At 45.1% G+C, this 22,483-nt stretch overlaps 2 protein-coding genes across 5 annotated transcripts in view; both read right to left on the reverse strand.

Moving 5' to 3' along the window:
* LOC110523091 (FSD1-like protein) overlaps positions 1-13,971 on the reverse strand; it is an 89,092-nt gene extending 75,121 nt beyond the window's left edge. The window contains exons 1-3 of one of the 3 annotated variants that reach the window (XM_036976578.1): positions 13,738-13,971; positions 1,936-2,031; positions 1,597-1,713 (exon numbers count right to left, since the gene is read on the reverse strand). In XM_036976578.1, the coding sequence (XP_036832473.1) occupies positions 1,597-1,713; positions 1,936-2,031; positions 13,738-13,752 (228 nt within the window). In that variant the 5' untranslated portion in view covers positions 13,753-13,971. Of the gene's footprint in view, positions 1-1,596; positions 1,729-1,935; positions 2,032-13,737 lie in introns of all 3 variants that reach the window. The other 2 variants (XM_036976577.1, XM_036976576.1) reach the window with 2 other exon arrangements.
* Positions 13,972-14,959: 988 nt separating this feature from the next.
* On the reverse strand, positions 14,960-20,646 carry LOC110523076 (leucine-rich repeat-containing protein 19). Of its 2 annotated transcripts, XM_036976580.1 has the most exons (6): positions 20,523-20,646; positions 19,164-19,253; positions 19,002-19,127; positions 16,861-17,371; positions 16,469-16,675; positions 14,960-15,752 (listed from the first exon to the last, which is right to left on the reverse strand). In XM_036976580.1, the coding sequence occupies exons 2-6, from the start codon at positions 19,242-19,244 to the stop codon at positions 15,406-15,408; spliced, it is 1,272 nt and encodes a 423-aa protein (XP_036832475.1). In that variant the 5' UTR covers positions 19,245-19,253; positions 20,523-20,646; the 3' UTR covers positions 14,960-15,405. The 2 variants fall into 2 exon arrangements, with proteins under 2 accessions (XP_036832475.1, XP_036832474.1); XM_036976579.1 differs by having other exon boundaries at positions 19,002-19,253.
* Positions 20,647-22,483: the final 1,837 nt, after the last annotated feature.

Raw genomic sequence — 22,483 nt, forward strand, 5'->3', positions numbered from 1 at the left:
GAAAAATGCCCTGTAATGTTTAAAGTGTTCTCTCTTCTATTCTGTCATGTTAAATGTGTTATGGACTTTAAATGTGTGTTTTGCCATTCTTAGTCAATTCTGAATTTATTCAGTTGTATCTGTGAAAGAATAAAGAATAAATAAACACAAACAAGCTCAACACCCATAACTCACAAACACACACACACACACACACACACACACACACACACACACGAACACACACACACACACACACACCAGGGCTGACGCCAAATACACACACACACACCAGGGCTGATGCCAGATACACCAGGGTTGATGCCAGATACACACACACACCAGGGTTGATGCCAGATACACACACGGACCAGGGCTGATGCCAGATACACACACACCAGGGCTGATGCCAGATACACACACACACACACACACCAGGGCTGATGCCAGATACACACACCAGGGCTGACGCCAGATACACACACACCAGGGCTGACGCCAGATACACACACACCAGGGCTGACGCCAGATACACACACACCAGGGCTGACGCCAGATACACACACACCAGGGCTGACGCCAGATACACACACACCAGGGCTGACGCCAGATACACACACACCAGGGCTGATGCCAGATACACACACACACACCAGGGCTGACGCCAGATACACACACACCAGGGCTGACGCCAGATACACACACACCAGGGCTGACGCCAGATACACACACACCAGGGCTGACGCCAGATTCACACACACCAGGGTTGACGCCAGATACACACACACCAGGGCTGACGCCAGATACACCAGGGCTGATGCCAGATACACCAGGGCTGATGCCAGATACACCAGGGCTGACGCCAGATACACACACACCAGGGCTGACGCCAGATACACACACACCAGGGCTGACGCCAGATACACACACACACACCAGGGCTGACGTCAGATACACCAGGGCTGACGCCAGATACACACGCCACAAGAGCCTCCCACGTATTACATTCACTACTGTACACAAGAGACAAATCCTCTCAGTCTGTAGTATGTCACTGGGACATGAGACAAATCCTCTCAGTCTGTAGTATGTCACTGGGACATGAGACAAATCCTCTCAGTCTGTAGTATGTCACTGGGACATGAGACAAGTCCTCTCAGTCTGTAGTATGTCACTGGGACATGAGACAAGTCCTCTCAGTCTGTAGTATGTCACTGGGACATGAGACAAGTCCTCTCAGTCTGTAGTATGTCACTGGGACATGAGACAAATCCTCTCAGTCTGTAGTATGTCACAGGGACATGAGACAAATCCTCTCAGTCTGTAGTATGTCACAGGGACATGAGACAAATCCTCTCAGTCTGTAGTATGTCACTGGGACATGAGACAAATCCTCTCAGTCTGTAGTATGTCACAGGGACATGAGACAAATCCTCTCAGTCTGTAGTATGTCACAGGGATAGGAGACAAATCCTCTCAGTCTGTAATATGTCACTGGGACATGATAAATGGTGTTGGGTTAGGGGTCAGGGGTCAGGTACTTGTAGCTCGTGAGCCTTCTGGCCCCTTCCTGTTTGATGGTGTTGGGTTAGGGGTTAGGGGTCAGGGGTCAGGTACCTGTAGTTCCTGTGTCTTCTTGGCCCCTTCCTGTTTGATGGTGTTGATCATGCTCTCCTTCATCTCAACCAGGATGGTGAATAACCTGTCAAACTCCTCCTCCAGGTCGGACACCACCTGTGTGGAGTTCACCTGTCACAATCACACATATTGATTCATCTCTGCACCCAGAATCAATCTCTGCCACACTACTCTATAGATTAACATTTCATATTTGGTGATTTGATTAATATGGCATATTTGGAAGTTACTGTACAAAATTGTGATTTCCCGGTTAATATTGCTTTATGTTGTGCTTAATGTAATTACATCCATTGTGAGTGTTATTATGTGTCTTACCTGGACACCGGCCAGAGAGTGACTAAGTGTTTCCATGAAGTTATGGAGGTCCTCATTTTTATTGGCCAACGTGGTTATTATCCTTTGTAGGGCCTCCTGAAAGACAGACACATTCAAATACATTGAAAATCCATCAATACATCGGCCTACAATTGTATTTCAGGCTAATCAATCACATGTTCAAATTGCTTGTCAGGTTTGTTTCCATGTTAGAAGTTCACTCATGACCAGCTATGTTCAGGACTCTGACTGACTGACTGTCCTCTAGGTTGCTACCATACGGCTCCTGCCCTGCCTCAGGCATAGGGAGAAATGGGACTGTGACTTCCTTACCATCATCAGAAGTGTCAGACAGTCAGAATCCACACAGCAGGATTACAATAAAGTGGCCAGACTAGTGTGATGCAAAAGACAACGAGTAACTGATTATCAGGAAGTATACTAGCCGGTATAAGAACCTAGGTCTGGACCCCTCGTCCACTGTTTTGTCCATACAGATTTACAGTGTGAGACAGAGACAATCTCTACCATGGTACCTAGCCAGGGCACCTCCAGCCACACAGCCAGGGCACCTCCAGCCAACCAGCCAGGGCACCTCCAGCCAACCAGCCAGGGAACCTCCAGCCAACCAGCCAGGGAACCTCCAGCCAACCAGCCAGGGAACCTCCAGCCAACCAGCCAGGGAACCTCCAGCCAACCAGCCAGGGAACCTCCAGCCAACCAGCCAGGGAACCTCCAGCCAACCAGCCAGGGAACCTCCAGCCAACCAGCCAGGGAACCTCCAGCCAACCAGCCAGGGAACCTCCAGCCTCCCAGCCAGGGCACCTCCAGCCAGGGCACCTCCAGCCTCCCAGCCAGGGCACCTCCAGCCAGGACACCTCCAGCCTCCCAGCCAGGGCACCTCCAGCCAGGGCACCTCCAGCCAGGGCACCTCCAGCCTCCCAGCCAGGGCACCTCCAGCCTCCCAGCCAGGGCACCTCCAGCCAGGGCACCTCCAGCCTCCCAGCCAGGGCACCTCCAGCCACACCTACAGCCAGGGCACCTCCAGCCTCCCAGCCAGGGCACCTCCAGCCAGGGCACCTCCAGCCTCCCAGCCAGAGCACCTCCAGCCTCCCAGCCAGGGCACCTCCAGCCAGGGCACCTCCAGCCTCCCAGCCAGGGCACCTCCAGCCACACCTACAGCCAGGGCACCTCCCGCCTCCCAGCCAGGGCACCTCCAGCCTCCCATCCAAGCACCTCCATTCAGGGCACCTCCAGCCAGGGCACCTCCAGGCAGGGCACCTCCAGGCAGGGCACCTCCAGGCTTCAGCAGCAGCGTTTCTGTACCGGCTGCCAGTGGCAGATTCAGGATCAGCACATGCAGTTCCACTAGTCATTTAAAGCCCGGTGCTGTGTGTAGAGAGCTGACAAGCCTTCTGTTGAATTTTGCCGCACATAGTCCAGGCTACACATGATTTGTATAAATTTACCCTAATTTTTCCTGTGTTTCTATAAAATGGAGTCATATTCAGTAACCCACATTATGATGAAATCACCCTAAAGGCTGGTTGTGAATGGCCTACATAACAAGTCATGCTGAAACTTCACAACTGCTCGACTCTCTACTTGGACTGCCTAGGGAATGGGAACCGTGGTCGTTGTACTGTCTTCTATGTGGGTGGGTATCTGGCACCAACCCAGTGCCTGGGAACCGTATTCTTTATATAGTGCACAGGGGTCACGTTCATGGAAAAAGAACCCATGAGCAACAACTTGTGATGTTTATAAGGAGCATATCAAATTGGGTGTCAAATGAACGATATGAGTTTATATATTGTTTTTTTTGGGGGGGGGGGGGGGGGGGGGGGGAATAAGGCGTAGAGATATTTGTTCAACTGTGTTGCATCTTAAAAAGGGGACATTAAAAAATGGTCTTAGATTTCTGGTCAAACAGAAGGAAAATTAGTCTTAGATTTCTGGTCAAACAGAAGGAAAATGAGTCTTAGATTTCTGGTCAAACAGAAGGAAAATGAGTCTTAGAAATCCAAACATCACCAGAAAATACATCAAAACACCATCGTGTTGAAGACCCCTGACATCAAAACACCATGTTGAAGACCCCTGACATCAAAACACCATGTTGAAGACCCCTGACATCAAAACACCATGTTGAAGACCCCTGACATCAAAACACCATGTTGAAGACCCCTGACATCAAAACAACATGTTGAAGACCCCTGACATCAAAACACCATGTTGAAGACCCCTGACATCAAAACACCATGTTGAAGACCCCTGACATCAAAACACCATGTTGAAGACCCCTGACATCAAAACACCATGTTGAAGACCCCTGACATCAAAACACCATGTTGAAGACCCCTGACATCAAAACACCATGTTGAAGACCCCTGACATCAAAACACCATGTTGAAGACCCCTGACATCAAAACACCATGTTGAAGACCCCTGACATCAAAACACCATGTTGAAGACCCCTGACATCAAAACACCATGTTGAAGACCCCTGACATCAAAACACCATGTTGAAGACCCCTGACATCAAAACACCATGTTGAAGACCCCTGACATCAAAACACCATGTTGAAGACCCCTGACATCAAAACACCATGTTGAAGACCCCTGACATCAAAACACCATGTTGAAGACCCCTGACATCAAAACACCATGTTGAAGACCCCTGACATCAAAACACCATCGTGTTGAAGACCCCTGACATCAAAACACCATCGTGTTGAAGACCCCTGACATCAAAACACCATCGTGTTGAAGACCCCTGACATCAAAACACCATCGTGTTGAAGACCCCTGACATCAAAACACCATGTTGAAGACCCCTGACATCAAAACACCATGTTGAAGACCCCTGACATCAAAACACCATGTTGAAGACCCCTGACATCAAAACACCATGTTGAAGACCCCTGACATCAAAACACCATGTTGAAGACCCCTGACATCAAAACACCATGTTGAAGACCCCTGACATCAAAACACCATGTTGAAGACCCCTGACATCAAAACACCATGTTGAAGACCCCTGACATCAAAACACCATCGTGTTGAAGACCCCTGACATCAAAACACCATCGTGTTGAAGACCCCTGACATCAAAACACCATGTTGAAGACCCCTGACATCAAAACACCATGTTGAAGACCCCTGACATCAAAACACCATGTTGAAGACCCCTGACATCAAAACACCATGTTGAAGACCCCTGACATCAAAACACCATGTTGAAGACCCCTGACATCAAAACACCATGTTGAAGACCCCTGACATCAAAACACCCTGTTGAAGACCCCTGACACCAAAACACCCTCGTGTTGAAGACCCCTGACATCAAAACACCATGTTGAAGACCCCTGACATCAAAACACCCTCGTGTTGAAGACCCCTGCCATCAAAACACCATGTTGAAGACCCCTGACATCAAAACACCATGTTGAAGACCCCTGACATCAAAACACCATGTTGAAGACCCCTGACATCAAAACACCATGTTGAAGACCCCTGACATCAAAACACCATGTTGAAGACCCCTGACATCAAAACACCATGTTGAAGACCCCTGACATCAAAACACCATGTTGAAGACCCCTGACATCAAAACACTGTGTTGAAGACCCCTGACATCAAAACACCATGTTGAAGACCCCTGACATCAAAACACCATGTTGAAGACCCCTGACATCAAAACAACATGTTGAAGACCCCTGACATCAAAACACCATGTTGAAGACCCCTGACATCAAAACACCATGTTGAAGACCCCTGACATCAAAACACCATGTTGAAGACCTCTGACATCAAAAAACCATGTTGAAGACCCCTGACATCAAAACACCATGTTGAAGACCCCTGACATCAAAACACCATGTTGAAGACCCCTGACATCAAAACACCATGTTGAAGACCCCTGACATCAAAACACCATGTTGAAGACCCCTGACATCAAAACACCATGTTGAAGACCCCTGCCAACTAATATCAACACTTAGATTTCCATTTAAGAAACATTGCCTTGTAATTCTGTTACCAAAAACCCAGATACTGTACTTGTAAGATATTTTCTAACTTCTCTCCCTCAGGAGGGAGGAAAAAGTTCACAGAAGTAACAAGTAAAGCTAGACCTACCAATTAGTTAGTGTATTTACTAATATACATTTTTATTTATTACAATTCTTAATTCTGATACCAAATCGGTAACAGAATAACAGACCAATCAGTAATGGTATTACTGCAATTGAACTGGCTACAGTGGGAACTCATAGTGTCTCCTGCTACTGTCCTCCCTTCCGCGGTACTGAAATCTACTGAACTGTACTACTGTACTGAAATCTACTGAACTGTACTGAAATCTACTGAACTGTACTACTGTACTGAAATCTACTGAACTGTACTGAAATCTACTGAACTGTACTACTGTACTGAACTGTACTGAACTGTACTGAACTCTAGTGAACAGTTGCCATCACCTGCTCCAGAGTTCATGTCAACACATGGAAAAAAGAAGGACTACGACACTAGTTATGGTTCCGTCTCCTTTATGACCCCACTCCTGTCATTGCATCAGTGTACAGTCGTGGCCAAAAGTTTGGAGAATGACACAAATATTAATTTTCACAAAGTCTGCTGCCTCAGTTTGTATGATGGCAATTTGCATATACTTCAGAATATTATGAAGAGTGATCAGATGAATTGCAATTAATTACAAAGTACCTCTTTGCCATGCAAATGAACTGAAACCTCAAACCAGTACCAGTCAGGAATGGCAGCAGGCAGGTAGGTGTGAGTGCATCTGCACACACAGTGAGGCAAATACTTTTGGAGGATGGCCTGGTGTCAAGAAGGGCAGCAAAGAAACCAAAGTCATTTTCTCTGATGAATCCCCTTTCTGATTGTTTGGGGAATCCAGAAAAAAGCTTGTCCGGAGAAGACAAGGTGAGCGCTACCATCAGTCCTGTGTCATGCCAACAGTAACGCATCCTGAGACCATTCATATGTGGGGTTGCTTCTCAGCCAAGGGAGTGGGCTCACTCACAATTTTGCCTAAGAACACAGCCATGAATAAAGAATGGTACCAACACATCCTCCGAGAGCAACTTCTCCCAACCATCCCGGAACAGTTTGGTGACGAGCAATGCCTTTTCCAGCATGGTGGAGCACCTTGCCATAAGGCAAAGGTGATAACTAAGTGGCTCAGGGAACAAACAAACATCGATATTTTGGGTCCATGGCCAGGAAACTCCCCAGACCTTAATCCCATTGAGAACTTGTGGTCAATCCTCAAGAGGCGGGTGGACAAACAAAACCCCACAAATTCTGACAAACTCCAAGCATTGATTATGCAAGAATGGTCTGCCATCAGTCAGGATGTGGCCCAGAAGTTAATTGACAGCATGCCAGGGTGGATTGCAGACGTCTTGAAAAAGAAGGGTCAACACTGCAAATATTCTGTTTGCATCAACTTCATGTAATTGTCAATAAAAGCCTTTGACACTTATGAAATGCTTGTAATTATACTTCAGTATTCCATAGTAACATCTGACAAAAATATCTAAAGACACTGAGGCAGCGAACTTTGTGGAAATTAATATTTGTGTCATTCTGAAAACTTTGGGCCACGACTGTGAACTGTCAATGTTGCCTACCTGAAATAACTGCAATGGAATTTAGCCTTGGGGGTCTAAATTAATCTAAATGTTCATTTGTATTTCATTGTGACGCATCATATTATTATGGGCGTCAGGAAACATAACTCTCTGAAAAACATAAACCTTTAGGGCTATATTATGTATTCATTACATTCTGTGTAGGTTAGCTAATATGGTCAATGTATACTGCATGTTAATGGAGCCCACAGTACATGGTCAGCCTATAGACAGTCTAAGACACCCACACACACCAATGTATACTGCATGTTAATGGAGCCCACAGTACATGGTCAGCCTATAGACAGTCTAAGATACCCACACACACCAATGTATACTGCATGTTAATGGAGCCCACAGTACATGGTCAGCCTATAGACAGTCTAAGACACCCACACACACCAATGTATACTGCATGTTAATGGAGCCCACAGTACATGGTTAGCCTATAGACAGTCTAAGACACCCACACACACCAATGTATACTGCATGTTAATGGAGCCCACAGTACATGGTCAGCCTATAGACAGTCTAAGACACCCACACACACCAATGTATACTGCATGTTAATGGAGCCCACAGTACATGGTCAGCCTATAGACAGTCTAAGACACCCACACACACCAATGTATACTGCATGTTAATGGAGCCCACAGTACATGGTTAGCCTATAGACAGTCTAAGATACCCACACACACCAATGTATACTGCATGTTAATGGAGCCCACAGTACATGGTTAGCCTATAGACAGTCTAAGATACCCACACACACCAATGTATACTGCATGTTAATGGAGCCCACAGTACATGGTCAGCCTATAGACAGTCTAAGATACCCACACACACCAATGTATACTGCATGTTAATTATTGATGAAGGCTAGTCATTGAGGGGCATTTGGGATGTGTAATCTCCAGCCCTATGTTTGGGCATTTTGTATCTGTATGTTATGTCATGTGTGAGCGAGCGACCAAGCAAGTGAACAACATGACATGATTAGGCAGATTTGAGGATCAGGCTTCACTTCTATTTAAAACTGCTGCACGACACTAGGGACAGAGTATTAGTATATATGATTATACATAACCCTACAGGGTCGTTCCTTAACCCTGCCGGGTCGTTCCTTAACCCTACCGGGTCGTTCCTTAACCCTTCCGGGTCGCTCCATAACCCTACCGGGTCGCTCCATAACCCTACCGGGTCGCTCCATAACCCTACCGGGTCGCTCCATAACCCTACCGGGTCGCTCCATAACCCTACCGGGTCGTTCCATAACCCTGCCGGGTCGTTCCATAACCCTGCCGGGTCGCTCCATAACCCTGCCGGGTCGCTCCATAACCCTGCCGGTCGCTCCATAACCCTGCCGGGTCGCTCCATAACCCTGCCGGGTCGTTCCATAACCCTGCCGGGTCGTTCCTTAACCCTACCGGGTCATTCCTTAACCCTGCCGGGTCGTTCCATAACCCTACCGGGTCGTTCCTTAACCCTACCGGGTCGTTCCTTAACCCTGCCGGGTCGCTCCATAACCCTACCGGGTCGTTCCATAACGCTACCCGGTCGCTCCATAACCATACCGGGTCGCTCCATAACCCTACCGGGTCGCTCCATAACCCTACCGGGTCGCTCCATAACCCTACTGGGTCGTTCCTTAACCCTGCCGGGTCGCTCCATAACCCTACCGGGTCGCTCCATAACCCTACCGGGTCGCTCCATAACCCTACTGGGTCGTTCCTTAACCCTACTGGGTCGCTCCATAACCCTACCGGGTCGCTCCATAACCCTGCCGGGTCGCTCCATAACCCTACCGGGTCGCTCCATAACCCTACCGGGTCGCTCCATAACCCTACTGGGTCGTTCCTTAACCCTGCCAGGTCGCTCCATAACCCTACCGGGTCGCTCCATAACCCTACCGGGTCGTTCCATAACCCTACCGGGTCGTTCCATAACCCTACCGGGTCGTTCCATAACCCTACCGGGTCGCTCCATAACCCTACCGGGTCGCTCCATAACCCTACCGGGTCGCTCCATAACCCTGCCGGGTCGCTCCATAACCCTACCGGGTCGTTCCATAACCCTACCGGGTCGCTCCATAACCCTACTGGGTCGTTCCTTAACCCTGCCGGGTCGCTCCATAACCCTACCGGGTCGCTCCACCTCAAAAAGCAAAAGAAAGCACTGACACCCACCATCTCAGATGATTCTGAAATCGCTTCTGTAGTTAATAAAAGATACGAGTAGCATTCCTGAAACATTATTTTGTTGAAATATAATTTGATCTCTGAAAAATTAAGCAAATTGATTGCACCAAGATTGACAATTTTAATTGATAGGATTCAGATCATATTCAATATTAGTACCCAACATCTGATTTGGACCAAACTTCTTCCTACCAATAAGTAAGACAAGAAGAAACCAAAGAAACGGTAAAAAGCCACCTACACACCCCACACCAATCGGCTACTCCACGGTAAAATACTGACTGTCCAGGGAAAACTTCAAAATGCAGAACCCTAAATGACAGAGCACAAGCAGGGTGGGGGGTGGTTTGAAAAGTGAAGGAAAAGGGTGGTTTGATTCCACTGAAAGAGCTAAAACAAAGGAATTGATAGGTGCCTTTCCTGGGCACTGTAGGTTTTCAAACAACATGCAAAACATTGATGCAACTCACAACCCAGGCAAACAAACTAAATCCATGTGAAATCAAATGGAACTCTAACTGGCTTTTACCTAAGATTGATAACTCTTTAAAAAGCTAATTCAGATAGAGAGTGTTATACAGCATTAATATCTCTCTCTCTCTAACAGTTACAATAGACCTGTACCACTGGGTGACCTCTCTCTCTCTCTAACAGTTATTATAGACCTGTACCACTGGGTGACCTCTCTCTCTCTCTAACAGTTATAATAGACCTGTACCACGGTGTGATCTCTCTCTCTCTCTCTCTGGTGTGACCTCTCTCTCTCTCTCTCTAACAGTTATAATAGACCTGTACCACGGTGTGACCTCTCTTTCTAACAGTTATTATAGACCTGTACCACGGTGTGACCTCTCTCTCTAACAGTTATTATAGACCTGTACCACGGTGTGACCTCTCTCTCTCTCTCTCTCTCTGGTGTGACCTCTCTCTCTCTAACAGTTATAATATACCTGTACCACGGTGTGACCTCTCTCTCTAACAGTTATAATAGACCTGTACCACGGTGTGACCTCTCTCTCTCTCTCTCTAACAGCTATAATAGACCTGTACCAGTGTGACCTCTCTCTCTAACAGTTATTATAGACCTGTACCACGGTGTGACCTCTCTCTCTCTCTAACAGTTATTATAGACCTGTACCACTGGGTGACCTCTCTCTAACAGTTATTATAGACCTGTACCACGGTGTGACCTCTCTCTCTCTCTCTGGTGTGACCTCTCTCTCTCTCTAACAGTTATAATATACCTGTACCACGGTGTGACCTCTCTCTCTAACAGTTATAATAGACCTGTACCACGGTGTGACCTCTCTCTCTCTCTCTAACAGTTATAATAGACCTGTACCAGTGTGACCTCTCTCTCTAACAGTTATTATAGACCTGTACCACGGTGTGACCTCTCTCTCTCTCTCTCTAACAGTTATTATAGACCTGTACCACGGTGTGACCTCTCTCTCTCTCTAACAGTTATTATAGACCTGCACCACGGTGTGACCTCTCTCTCTCTCTAACAGTTATAATAGACCTGTACCACGGTGTGACCTCTCTCTCTCTCTCTCTAACAGTTATAATAGACCTGTACCAGTGTGACCTCTCTCTCTAACAGTTATTATAGACCTGTACCACGGTGTGACCTCTCTCTAACAGTTATTATAGACCTGTACCACGGTGTGACCTCTCCCTAACAGTTATAATAGACCTGTACCACGGTGTGACCTCTCTCTCTCTAACAGTTATTATAGACCTGTACCACGGTGTGACCTCTCTCTCTCTCTAACAGTTATAATAGACCTGTACCACGGTGTGACCTCTCTCTCTCTCTAACAGTTATTATAGACCTGTACCACGGTGTGACCTCTCTCTCTCTCTAACAGTTATTATAGACCTGTACCACGGTGTGACCTCTCTCTCTCTCTAACAGTTATTATAGACCTGTACCACGGTGTGACCTCTCTCCCTCCCTCTCTAACAGTTATTATAGACCTGTACCACGGTGTGACCTCTCTCTCTCTAACAGTTATAATAGACCTGTACCACTGTGTGACCTCTCTCTCTAACAGTTATAATAGACCTGTACCACGGTGTGACCTCTCTCTCGCTCTAACAGTTATAATAGACCTGTACCACGGGGTGACCTCTCTCTCTCTAACAGTTATAATAGACCTGTACCACGGTGTGACCTCTCTCTCTCTCTGGTGTGACCTCTCTCTCTCTCTAACAGTTATAATAGACCTGTACCACGGTGTGACCTATCTCTCTCTCTCTAAAATTTATTATAGACCTGTACCATGGTGTGACCTCTCTCTCTCTAACAGTTATTATAGACCTGTACCACTGGGTGACCTCTCTCTCTCCCTAACAGTTATAATAGATCTGTACCACGGTGTGACCTCTCTCTCTCTCTAACAGTTATTATAGACCTGTACCACGGTGTGACCTCTCTCTCGCTCTCTCTAAAAGTTATTATATACCGGTACCACGGTGTGACTTCTCTCTCTAACAGTTATTATAGACCTGTACCACTGGGTGACCTCTCTCTCTCCCTAACAGTTGTAATAGACCTGTACCACTGGGTGACCTCTCTCTCTCTCTAACAGTTATAATAGACCTGTACCACTGGGTGACCTCTCTCTCTCTCTAACAGTTATTATAGACCTGTACCACGGTGTGACCTCTCTCTCTCTCTCTAAAAGTTATTATAGACCTGTACCACGGTGTGACCTCTCTCTCTAACAGTTATTATAGACCTGTACCACGGTGTGACCTCTCTCTCTCTCTTTAACAGTTATAATAGACCTGTACCAGTGTGACCTCTCTCTCTCTCTCTCTCTAACAGTTATAATAGACCTGTACCAGTGTGCCCTCTCTCTCTAACAGTTATAATAGACCTGTACCAGTGTGACCTCTCTCTCTCTCTCTCTTTAACAGTTATAATAGACCTGTACCAGTGTGACCTCTCTCTCTAACAGTTATTATAGACCTGTACCACGGTGTGACCTCTCTCTCTCCCTCTGACTGAGTAATAGACTTAGAAGCTTAGATTGACAACACGTGTTCAAGACTAAACCCGTCCTTTTACTCTTCTCCCTCCCTTTATCCAGTACAAAAAGAGGACAGAGGCACATTATCCGCTTTTGATAGTCACACCCTAGTTACACTGATAACAAACAATGCCACAAGATAAGCTCCTCTGGTTGCTATACAGTCCCTTGACAACAGACTTGAAACAAATTGTTGCATTTCAAAACAAATCGGATGCTTCTCTTCAGGGTGATGAATATTATCATGTTCCGAGATGGATGACAAAACCATGAGAACTTGACCACTACAATTAGCCTTTTTTTTGGGGGGGGGGGGGGGGGGGGGGGGTCCTCACGTTGATATTTTGTTGGTTAGTTGTTGCAATAACAGACTGTCTGATGTACACGCAGGCAAATAAACAATTATCCTATAGTAAAGACAGATCTGCTGTGACTGTCAAACTCTCAAAGCCATACTACTAGCAAGTAGGAAGTCAATCACTTTACAGAAGTGCACCTGTGTGCAATCATATTCTATCTCAACATCAATGTGTCATATCATTGAAAGGGTATAGAGTTGTCCCAGGAAATATGCGAATTGAACCACCAGCCTTTGAACGAATACAGAGAATAAGTGGGTCGAAATAGACATAGTAGCCTTTCAGAAGATATCTAGTTTCCAGGTCAACAGATTCTTCACAAGCAGGCAACAGAGCTCATGTGAAAATGTGTCCACCCCTGAAAAGCCGCTGAACGCATATTGATGATTCACATTGACAAAATAACGGCTATGTTGAACTAATGTTGGAGATCGTTTCGACCGTCCAGTGACACACAACTATCACGTTGAATAACCCCGCTGCTTCCAAGCTGGATACAATGTCGCCGATCAGAATCGATATCAGTTCACGATACACCGGGTGTACTTACTTTTTGAGAGTCCATACCGCGGACCGAAACACAACCGTAATCAAATCCAATGCATAGGCAGGCAGGCAGGCACGCCACGCTTTCTCCAAAGAAGAAGATTATCCCACTGGATGGTGGTCAGAGTTTAGTGTACATGCGCAATAGTTTGTTAACCCCCACCCTCAGAAATGAGTCGAGCTTGATAACAACTGTAGAGTCATTGTGCCCTCCACTGGCCTGAAGATGACTTGCAGAAATGTCCAAGTCCACTTCCAAGTTCAGGCACGAGGATCAGGATTTTGCATATGGATCACTCTACTCTCAGGGATTTCCACAAAGTCTCGCGATAATGGTCGGTTGCTGTGGTTACGTCTGTTTTTTTATATTATTTTTTATTAACAAACAAATATCAACAAACAAAATAGGAATAGTCACACGCAAACCAGATTACATACAAACTATTTACATTGCCAGGAATCCTAAACAAACAAATCTCAATAATAAAACACCTTTTTAGTTGCCTTGTTGTTTTTCCTTTTAGTTAAAGTGGTGCCATATTGTTTAAATTCATTTATAAAGTGAAAAAAGTTAGGTTTTGAATCAGTTGAATTAGACCATTTGCATTTGTGAATATGAAATGTACCTAATATTATTAAATCAAGTCAAATTGTATTTGTCACATGCGCCGAATACAACAGGTAAAGTGAAATGCTTTACACCTTACAGTGAAATGCCTTACAGTGAAATGCCTTACAGTGAAATGCCTTACAGTGAAATGCCTTACAGTGAAATGCCTTAAACCTTACAGTGAAATGCCTTACAGTGAAATGCCTTACACCTTACAGTGAAATGCCTTACAGTGAAATGCCTTACACCTTACAGTGAAATGCCTTACAGTGAAATGCCTTACAGTGAAATGCTTACTTACGAGCCCCTAACCAACAATGCAGTTAAAAAAATATATTTAAAAATTAAATAAAACACACCAAGACAGTCGTGAAGCTGAGCACGACAAAACCTATTCCCCCTCAGGAGACTGAAAATATTTGGCATTAGGTCCTCATATCCTCAAAAAAGGTTCTACAGCTGCACCATCGAGAGCATCCGGACCGGTTGCATCACCGCCTGGTGTTCATCCCTTCATTCAGCCCTAACCCTAACTGTTTACATACTATATTCTTGTGGCTGAAAATACAGAACGACAGAGTTGTGGATGTCATATTCACAGAGAGACGAGAGTAAGTACTCAAATATCTATTTAATAAGACAAAACGTTGATTACCTACACTATGTCTCCGGCAGTGGCCTAAATCACGACCTCAAAACACCTCACATGGTCGGCCCTTTCCCTGAATTACAACATTTTCAAAACTTGCAAATATTTACAAATGTACACAACTTTTAGGGTCCACGTTTTTGTAAAAAAAAGGCCAAATAATAAATGATCATCAGCAGGCTATGCACGGTTTACGGACGGACAACCGTGGGCTTCTGATACTATCAGTGAATAGAGTAGAATTGGATAATTTATCGTCCATTATTTCAATGGAAAGGGATCATTTTGATGTCATAATACCCAAACTCAGGACTCTTGGCAGATTAGTCCAAGTGAGGACTAAGAGATGTCCAAATCAAATCAAACAGACATACACAACCAGAAGGCTGGGAGCAACTCAGAGAGCATTATGGTTATCTGTTGTCTTCATAGACCCCAGTCTCTATATAACGGTCCTCTATGTATCCATCCTCCTCATTATCCAACCCGTCTAGCCCGTGGTCCAGCTCATGGGCGCTGGTCTCCGTTTGCTCCGTGTCCAAGCTGAAACTAGAGTAGCGCCCCGTAGTGTACACGTCAGCATCCTCGTCATCTCTCAGCCGCTGGTGCCGGTAGTTGAACAGCAGCTTGTACCAGGACGGTGCCTTGACGGCACACACGATGAGCATAGAGGTGGTCAGGGCAATGGCTACCACACCCAGGAGAAACTTCCAGGTGTTCCCCACCACTGGCACCCCACTGCCACTGACTGGGCCCTCACCTGAGCAAACAGAAACATCCAGGGGGGGTCACATACTTTTTTAACATTCTTCTGAGGTCTCCTCAGCAGGACGAAGGTCAATTCGAATTGAAGGCTGCCAATTCAGGAAGTACACTGAAATTCCAATTCAATATTTGGGAAAAGTGGGTGTCTATTTTCACTGACTTGTCAATAAACTGGAAAGTGTCATCTATTTATTTAATTATTGTTTTTCATGTTTGTCAATTTTCTATTTGAATTGACCCCAACCTTGCTCCTCAGGATATGGGGCCTCATCAGACCACATTGTTATAGAGTGATTTAACCTCCTTTCTCAGGGTAAGTGTGCTGATCTAGGATCAGGTCCCCCTGACCTGTATGTGTAATCTTATTTATTATGATCTTAAAAGCAACACTGATCCTAGATCAGCACTCTTACTCTTAATGAATACGGACCCCGGAGTCACGTTTTGAACTCTCACGAGGTCTCCTTGGAGTGCAGCTGCTCTTGCCTAGATGACTGAATCATAACTGAAGTCATCTACGACAGCATCAGTAGGTCACCTCTCTCATATACTTCTGTTCTCAACAGTAGCTGTATTCAGTGTTTTAACCATCCAGCAAATCAAAGCTGTTTAGCTTGAAAAGTCTAGATCATATGATGTTGACAAGAGGAGACTATATCTACTGTAAGACCAAGTCAATTGAATTAATATATATATTTTTTTTTATCTTACTGGTTAAGACGAGGCTTGCATTTGTAGTAACTGCAAGTGACACTGAGTGTGTAGTGGTCTGGGCTGAGGTTGGCTTAGTGGTTGACTGAGTTGTAGGTGGCGGAAGTGTTGTTGTAGATGATGGCCCCGAAGAGCAGCTGGTACCGTTGTCCACTATCCCTTTACCGGACTGGTCCTCAGGGCTGGCACAGGTGGCATTTGAGACTCCTGAAGAAATACACACATTGCGTTTTTATCAACATGAAGGCACACTCGGTAAAGCAGGCCTCCTTTAAACATTGGTGTCAGTAGATGTCAGCATGGCGTAAGTAAGGACCACAGCCAGGCAGTGAATGGGGAAAAAAATAGACCATGAGGATTACAAGCAAACAGAGAGAGAAAAAGATGCTTACTTATCTGAACCTTTGAGTCGGTAATCGATTTATTCCGGTTGAGAAATACACAAGAACAGTTCCAGGGATTTCCCTTCAGATCTAGCACCTTTAATGAATTGCTCTCCACAGAGATGTCAAACTCTCGCAGTGTGTTTCCTCCTAGCCTGAGGATAGACAGCTTCTTTAAATCGTCCAGTAGATTTAGAGGTAGTGACAGTAGACGATTGTAGGACAGGTCCAGCTCCCTCAGGTTAACCAGGCCGGCCAACGCCTTTGGCTCCACTCTACTGATGTTATTGTGGGACAGGTTGAGAACCTCCAGCTTTGACATGGCCTCAAACAGCTTCCCTGGCAGGTCAGTCAACCAGTTACCATCTAGATGGAGCTCAATCAGATTGGAGTAGTTCTTCAGAGCAGCTTCATCAGCGCTGGATAACTCTATGAGGTTATTGCTCAGAATTAGTTTGGTGATGGTTTGACTGTAATTTGAGGGTATGAATTGCAGTGTCTTGAAGCTACAGTTCACAACCTGTAAATAGGATGACAAGTTAGGTTGAAGTTATTATTCAAGATGTATGCTATTATCTCATCAAAAGTTTCCCTCTCACTAAGCAGTTCATAGTTTCCCTCCTCTCACTAAGCAGTTCATAGTTTCCCTCTCACTAAGCAGTTCATAGTTTCCCTCCTCTCACTAAGCAGTTCATAGTTTCCCTCCTCTCACTAAGCAGTTCATAGTTTCCCTCCTCTCACTGAGCAGTTCATAGTTTCCCTCCTCTCACTAAGCAGTTCATAGTTTCCCTCCTCTCACTGAGCAGTTCATAGTTTCCCTCTCACTAAGCAGTTCATAGTTTCCCTCTCACTAAGCAGTTCATAGTTTCCCTCCTCTCACTAAGCAGTTCATAGTTTCCCTCCTCTCACTAAGCAGTTCATAGTTTCCCTCTCATTCAGCAGTTCATAGTTTCCCCCTCACTAAGCAGTTCATAGTTTCCCTCCTCTCACTAAGCAGTTCATAGTTTCCCTCTCATTCAGCAGTTCATAGTTTCCCTCTCACTAAGCAGTTCATAGTTTGCCTCTCACTAAGCAGTTCATAGTTTCCCCCTCACTAAGCAGTTCATAGTTTCCCTCCTCTCACGAAGCAGTTCATAGTTTCCCTCCTCTCACTAAGCAGTTCATAGTTTCCCTCCTCTCACTAAGCAGTTCATAGTTTCCCTCTCATTCAGCAGTTCATAGTTTCCCCCTCACTAAGCAGTTCATAGTTTCCCTCCTCTCACTAAGCAGTTCATAGTTTCCCTCTCATTCAGCAGTTCATAGTTTCCCTCTCACTAAGCAGTTCATAGTTTGCCTCTCACTAAGCAGTTCATAGTTTCCCTCCTCTCACTAAGCAGTCCATAGTTTCCCTCTCACTAAGCAGTTCATAGTTTCCCTCTCACTGAGCAGTTCATAGTTTCCCTCCTCTCACTAAGCAGTTCATAGTTTCCCTCCTCTCACTAAGCAGTTCATAGTTTCCCTCTCACTGAGCAGTTCATAGTTTCCCTCCTCTCACTAAGCAGTCCATAGTTTCCCTCTCATTAAGCAGTTCATAGTTTCCCTCCTCTCACTGAGCAGTTCATAGTTTCCCTCCTCTCACTGAGCAGTTCATAGTGTCCCTCCTCTCACTAAGCAGTTCATAGTTTCCCTCTCACTAAGCAGTTCATAGTTTCCCTCCTCTCACTGAGCAGTTCATAGTTTCCCTCCTCTCACTAAGCAGTTCATAGTGTCCCTCCTCTCACTAAGCAGTTCATAGTTTCCCTCTCACTAAGCAGTTCATAGTTTCCCTCCTCTCACTGAGCAGTTCATAGTGTCCCTCCTCTCACTAAGCAGTTCATAGTGTCCCTCCTCTCACTAAGCAGTTCATAGTTTCCCTCTCACTAAGCAGTTCATAGTTTCCCTCTCACTGAGCAGTTCATAGTTTCCCTCTCACTGAGCAGTTCATAGTTTCCCTCCTCTCACTAAGCAGTTCATAGTTTCCCTCCTCTCACTAAGCAGTCCATAGTTTCCCTCCTCTCACTAAGCAGTTCATAGTTTCCCTCCTCTCACTAAGCAGTTCATAGTTTCCCTCCTCTCACTGAGCAGTTCATAGTTTCCCTCCTCTCATTAAGCAGTTCATAGTGTAAACTCACCAGTCCTCCAGTAGTCACCAGTTGGTCCTCAGCCCCAGCTACTCCAGTAGTCACCAGTTGGTCCTTAGCCCCAGCTACTCCAGTAGTCACCAGTTGGTCCTTAGCCCCAGCTACTCCAGTAGTCACCAGTTGGTCCTTAGCCCCAGCTACTCCAGTAGTCACCAGTTGGTCCTTAGCCCCAGCTACTCCAGTAGTCAGCAGTGTGCTCGCCAGCCACACTAGCAGTAGTTCACTTGCAGCCATGTTCTTTTCCTTCAATGAATAATAGGAAAGATAATAAATACCATAAAAAGCTATTGAGATTTCAGATCAAACTGAAGGGATATAGAAACAATAACAGAGTGTTTCCTTTCTGCTTCCCTGCTCACTCTGTATGGCAATGATGAGACTGTCTGTCTGTCTGTCTGTCTGTCTGTCTGTCTGATGACACTGACGGTACAGGAGATCACAGTCTGTCTGTCTGTCTGTCTGTCCGTCCGTCCGTCCGTCCGTCCATCCGTCCGTCTGTCTGTCTGATGACACTGACGGTACAGGAGATCACAGTCTGCCTGTCTGTCTGTCTGTCTGTCTGTCTGTCTGTCTGTCTGTCTGTCTGTCTGTCTGTCTGTCTGTCTGTCTGTCTGTCTGTCTGTCTGTCTGATGACACTGACGGTACAGGAGATCACAGTCTGTCTGTCTGTCCGTCCGTCCGTCCGTCCGTCCGTCCGTCCGTCCGTCCGTCCGTCCGTCTGTCTGTCTGATGACACTGACGGTACAGGAGATCACAGTCTGGGAAATCAACATCACAGGCTGTGTGAAGGACTGTCTTCTCTCTAGTTTCTATGTGAGTTTACTCCTCCACCGCGTCACAATGGAATGACACGGTACTTACCACAGTACTTCCTATCCATCATGACGTGTAGCGATTGATTATCACTATTTGAAACAAATTACTCCTCCGTGTCACGATAATGGAATGAGGAAAATGCTGCTTTACTGCCAGCTAATAGGCCAGGTCTGAGTATACATCAAGTTCATTCATTGAATAACAAGCATTTATCTTGCTAAACAGATGTAGGATCTTAATTTGATCATATTGTTGCAGAAAGTGTTTTTACTTGTAGTGTATTTGAGGCTTAAAAATCCTTCTGAAGTTTGTAATTTCCACTTTTTAATTTCAGACTTGATTTTTCCTTAAGAAAAATGTATCAACCCCAACAAAAATGTCTGTTAATTATAATCCACATAATAATGTCTTCTTGCTGCAGGATTCTTTTTGTGTTGTAACAAACTGGCTCAAATTAAGATCCTACATCTTGTATCACACACAGGAATATTTTGTAGTGTAGTTTGACAAACAAATGTTTCCTGTTTGTCTGAAACTATGAAATTCCTTTAGCCACGAAGGCCATAGGTTGTCATGCACATTCTCATAAATAGAAAAAAACCCACTAGGACTTGTTGACATATCGAAGAATAAAAAACATGTCAACCCAAAAAACAATACATGACACTTTACAGATATTTAAGGGAAATTCTTACCTGTGTGGGCTGAGGAGTGGAGCCTGTTGGAATGAGAGCAATGTAGAGAACCTTTGGTCTGGTTCATAAAAGACGTTCAACTAGCTAGCTAAAGATTGACCACAATGTGTCTTTCTTATGAACTGTAAAACATTTCTCAGACTTTGTCCTCAAAACCCTGTGACACTATGATCCAGGTTATTAGTTAGTCAAATTGCATTTGTAGAGCGCCTGTCATTTTCAGACAGAAATCACAAAGATCTGAACATTATCAGCAACCGTTTCAAAAAAGGGCTTGAATAAAAAGACAAAAAAAACCTTTAAGCTTCAAGAAAATAATTTTATTATTCGTCATCATGGTGTTTTGAAGAAATTAGTGAAACGTTTGGGGCTAGGAAGAGCAAAATAAATATGTCCCATTGAGAGCTCTGGTGGTTTCTACAGGAAGGAGGACAGAATAATAACTCTGGTTTCTATAGGCAGGAGGACATGATACTAACTCTGGTTTCTATAGGCAGGAGGACATGATACTAACTCTGGTTTCTATAGGCAGGAGGACATGATACTAACTCTGGTTTCTATAGGCAGGAGGACATGATACTAACTCTGGTTTCTATAGGCAGGAGGACATGATACTAACTATGGTTTCTATAGGCAGGAGGACATGATACTAACTCTGGTTTCTATAGGCAGGAGGACATGATACTAACTCTGGTTTCTATAGACAGGAGGACATGATAATAACTCTGGTTTCTATAGGCAGGAGGACATGATACTAACTCTGGTTTCTATAGGCAGGAGGACTTGATACTAACTCTGGTTTCTATAGGCAGGAGGACATGATACTAACTCTGGTTTCTATAGACAGGAGGACATGATAATAACTCTGGTTTCTATAGGCAGGAGGACATGATACTAACTCTGGTTTCTATAGGCAGGAGGACATGATACTAACTCTGGTTTCTATAGGCAGGAGGACGTGATACTAACTCTGGTTTCTATAGGCAGGAGGACTTGATACTAACTCTGGTTTCTATAGGCAGGAGGACATGATACTAACTATAGTTTCTATAGGAAGGAGGACATGATACTAACTCTGGTTTCTATAGGCAGGAAGACATGATACTAACTCTGGTTTCTATAGGCAGGAGGACATGATACTAACTCTGGTTTCTATAGGCAGGAGGACATGATACTAACTATGGTTTCTATAGGCAGGAGGACATGATACTAACTCTGGTTTCTATAGGCAGGAGGACATGATACTAACTCTGGTTTCTATAGGCAGGAGGACATGATACTAACTATGGTTTCTATAGGCAGGAGGACATGATACTAACTCTGGTTTCTATAGGCAGGAAGACATGATACTAACTCTGGTTTCTATAGGCAGGAGGACATGATACTAACTCTGGTTTCTATAGGCAGGAGGACATGATACTAACTCTGGTTTCTATAGGCAGGAGGACATGATACTAACTCTGGTTTCTATAGGCAGGAGGACAAGATATTAACTCTGGTTTCTATAGGCAGGAGGACATGATACTAACGCTAGTTTCTATAGGCAGGAGGACCGGATACTAACTCTGGTTTCTATAGACAGGAGGACATGATACTAACTCTGGTTTCTATAGGCAGGAGGACATGATACTAACTCTGGTTTCTATAGGCAGGAGGACATGATACTAACTCTGGTTTCTATAGGCAGGAGGACAAGATATTAACTCTGGTTTCTATAGGCAGGAGGACATGATACTAACTCTGGTTTCTATAGGCAGGAGGACCGGATACTAACTCTGGTTTCTATAGACAGGAGGACATGATACTAACTCTGGTTTCTATAGGCAGGAGGACATGATACTAACTCTGGTTTCTATAGGCAGGAGGACATGATACTAACTCTGGTTTCTATAGGCAGGAGGACATGATACTAACTCTGGTTTCTATAGGCAGGAGGACATGATACTAACTCTGGTTTCTAT

This window comes from Oncorhynchus mykiss, chromosome 5 (genome assembly GCF_013265735.2).
Source record: "Oncorhynchus mykiss isolate Arlee chromosome 5, USDA_OmykA_1.1, whole genome shotgun sequence".
Lineage (NCBI taxonomy): Eukaryota > Metazoa > Chordata > Actinopteri > Salmoniformes > Salmonidae > Oncorhynchus > Oncorhynchus mykiss.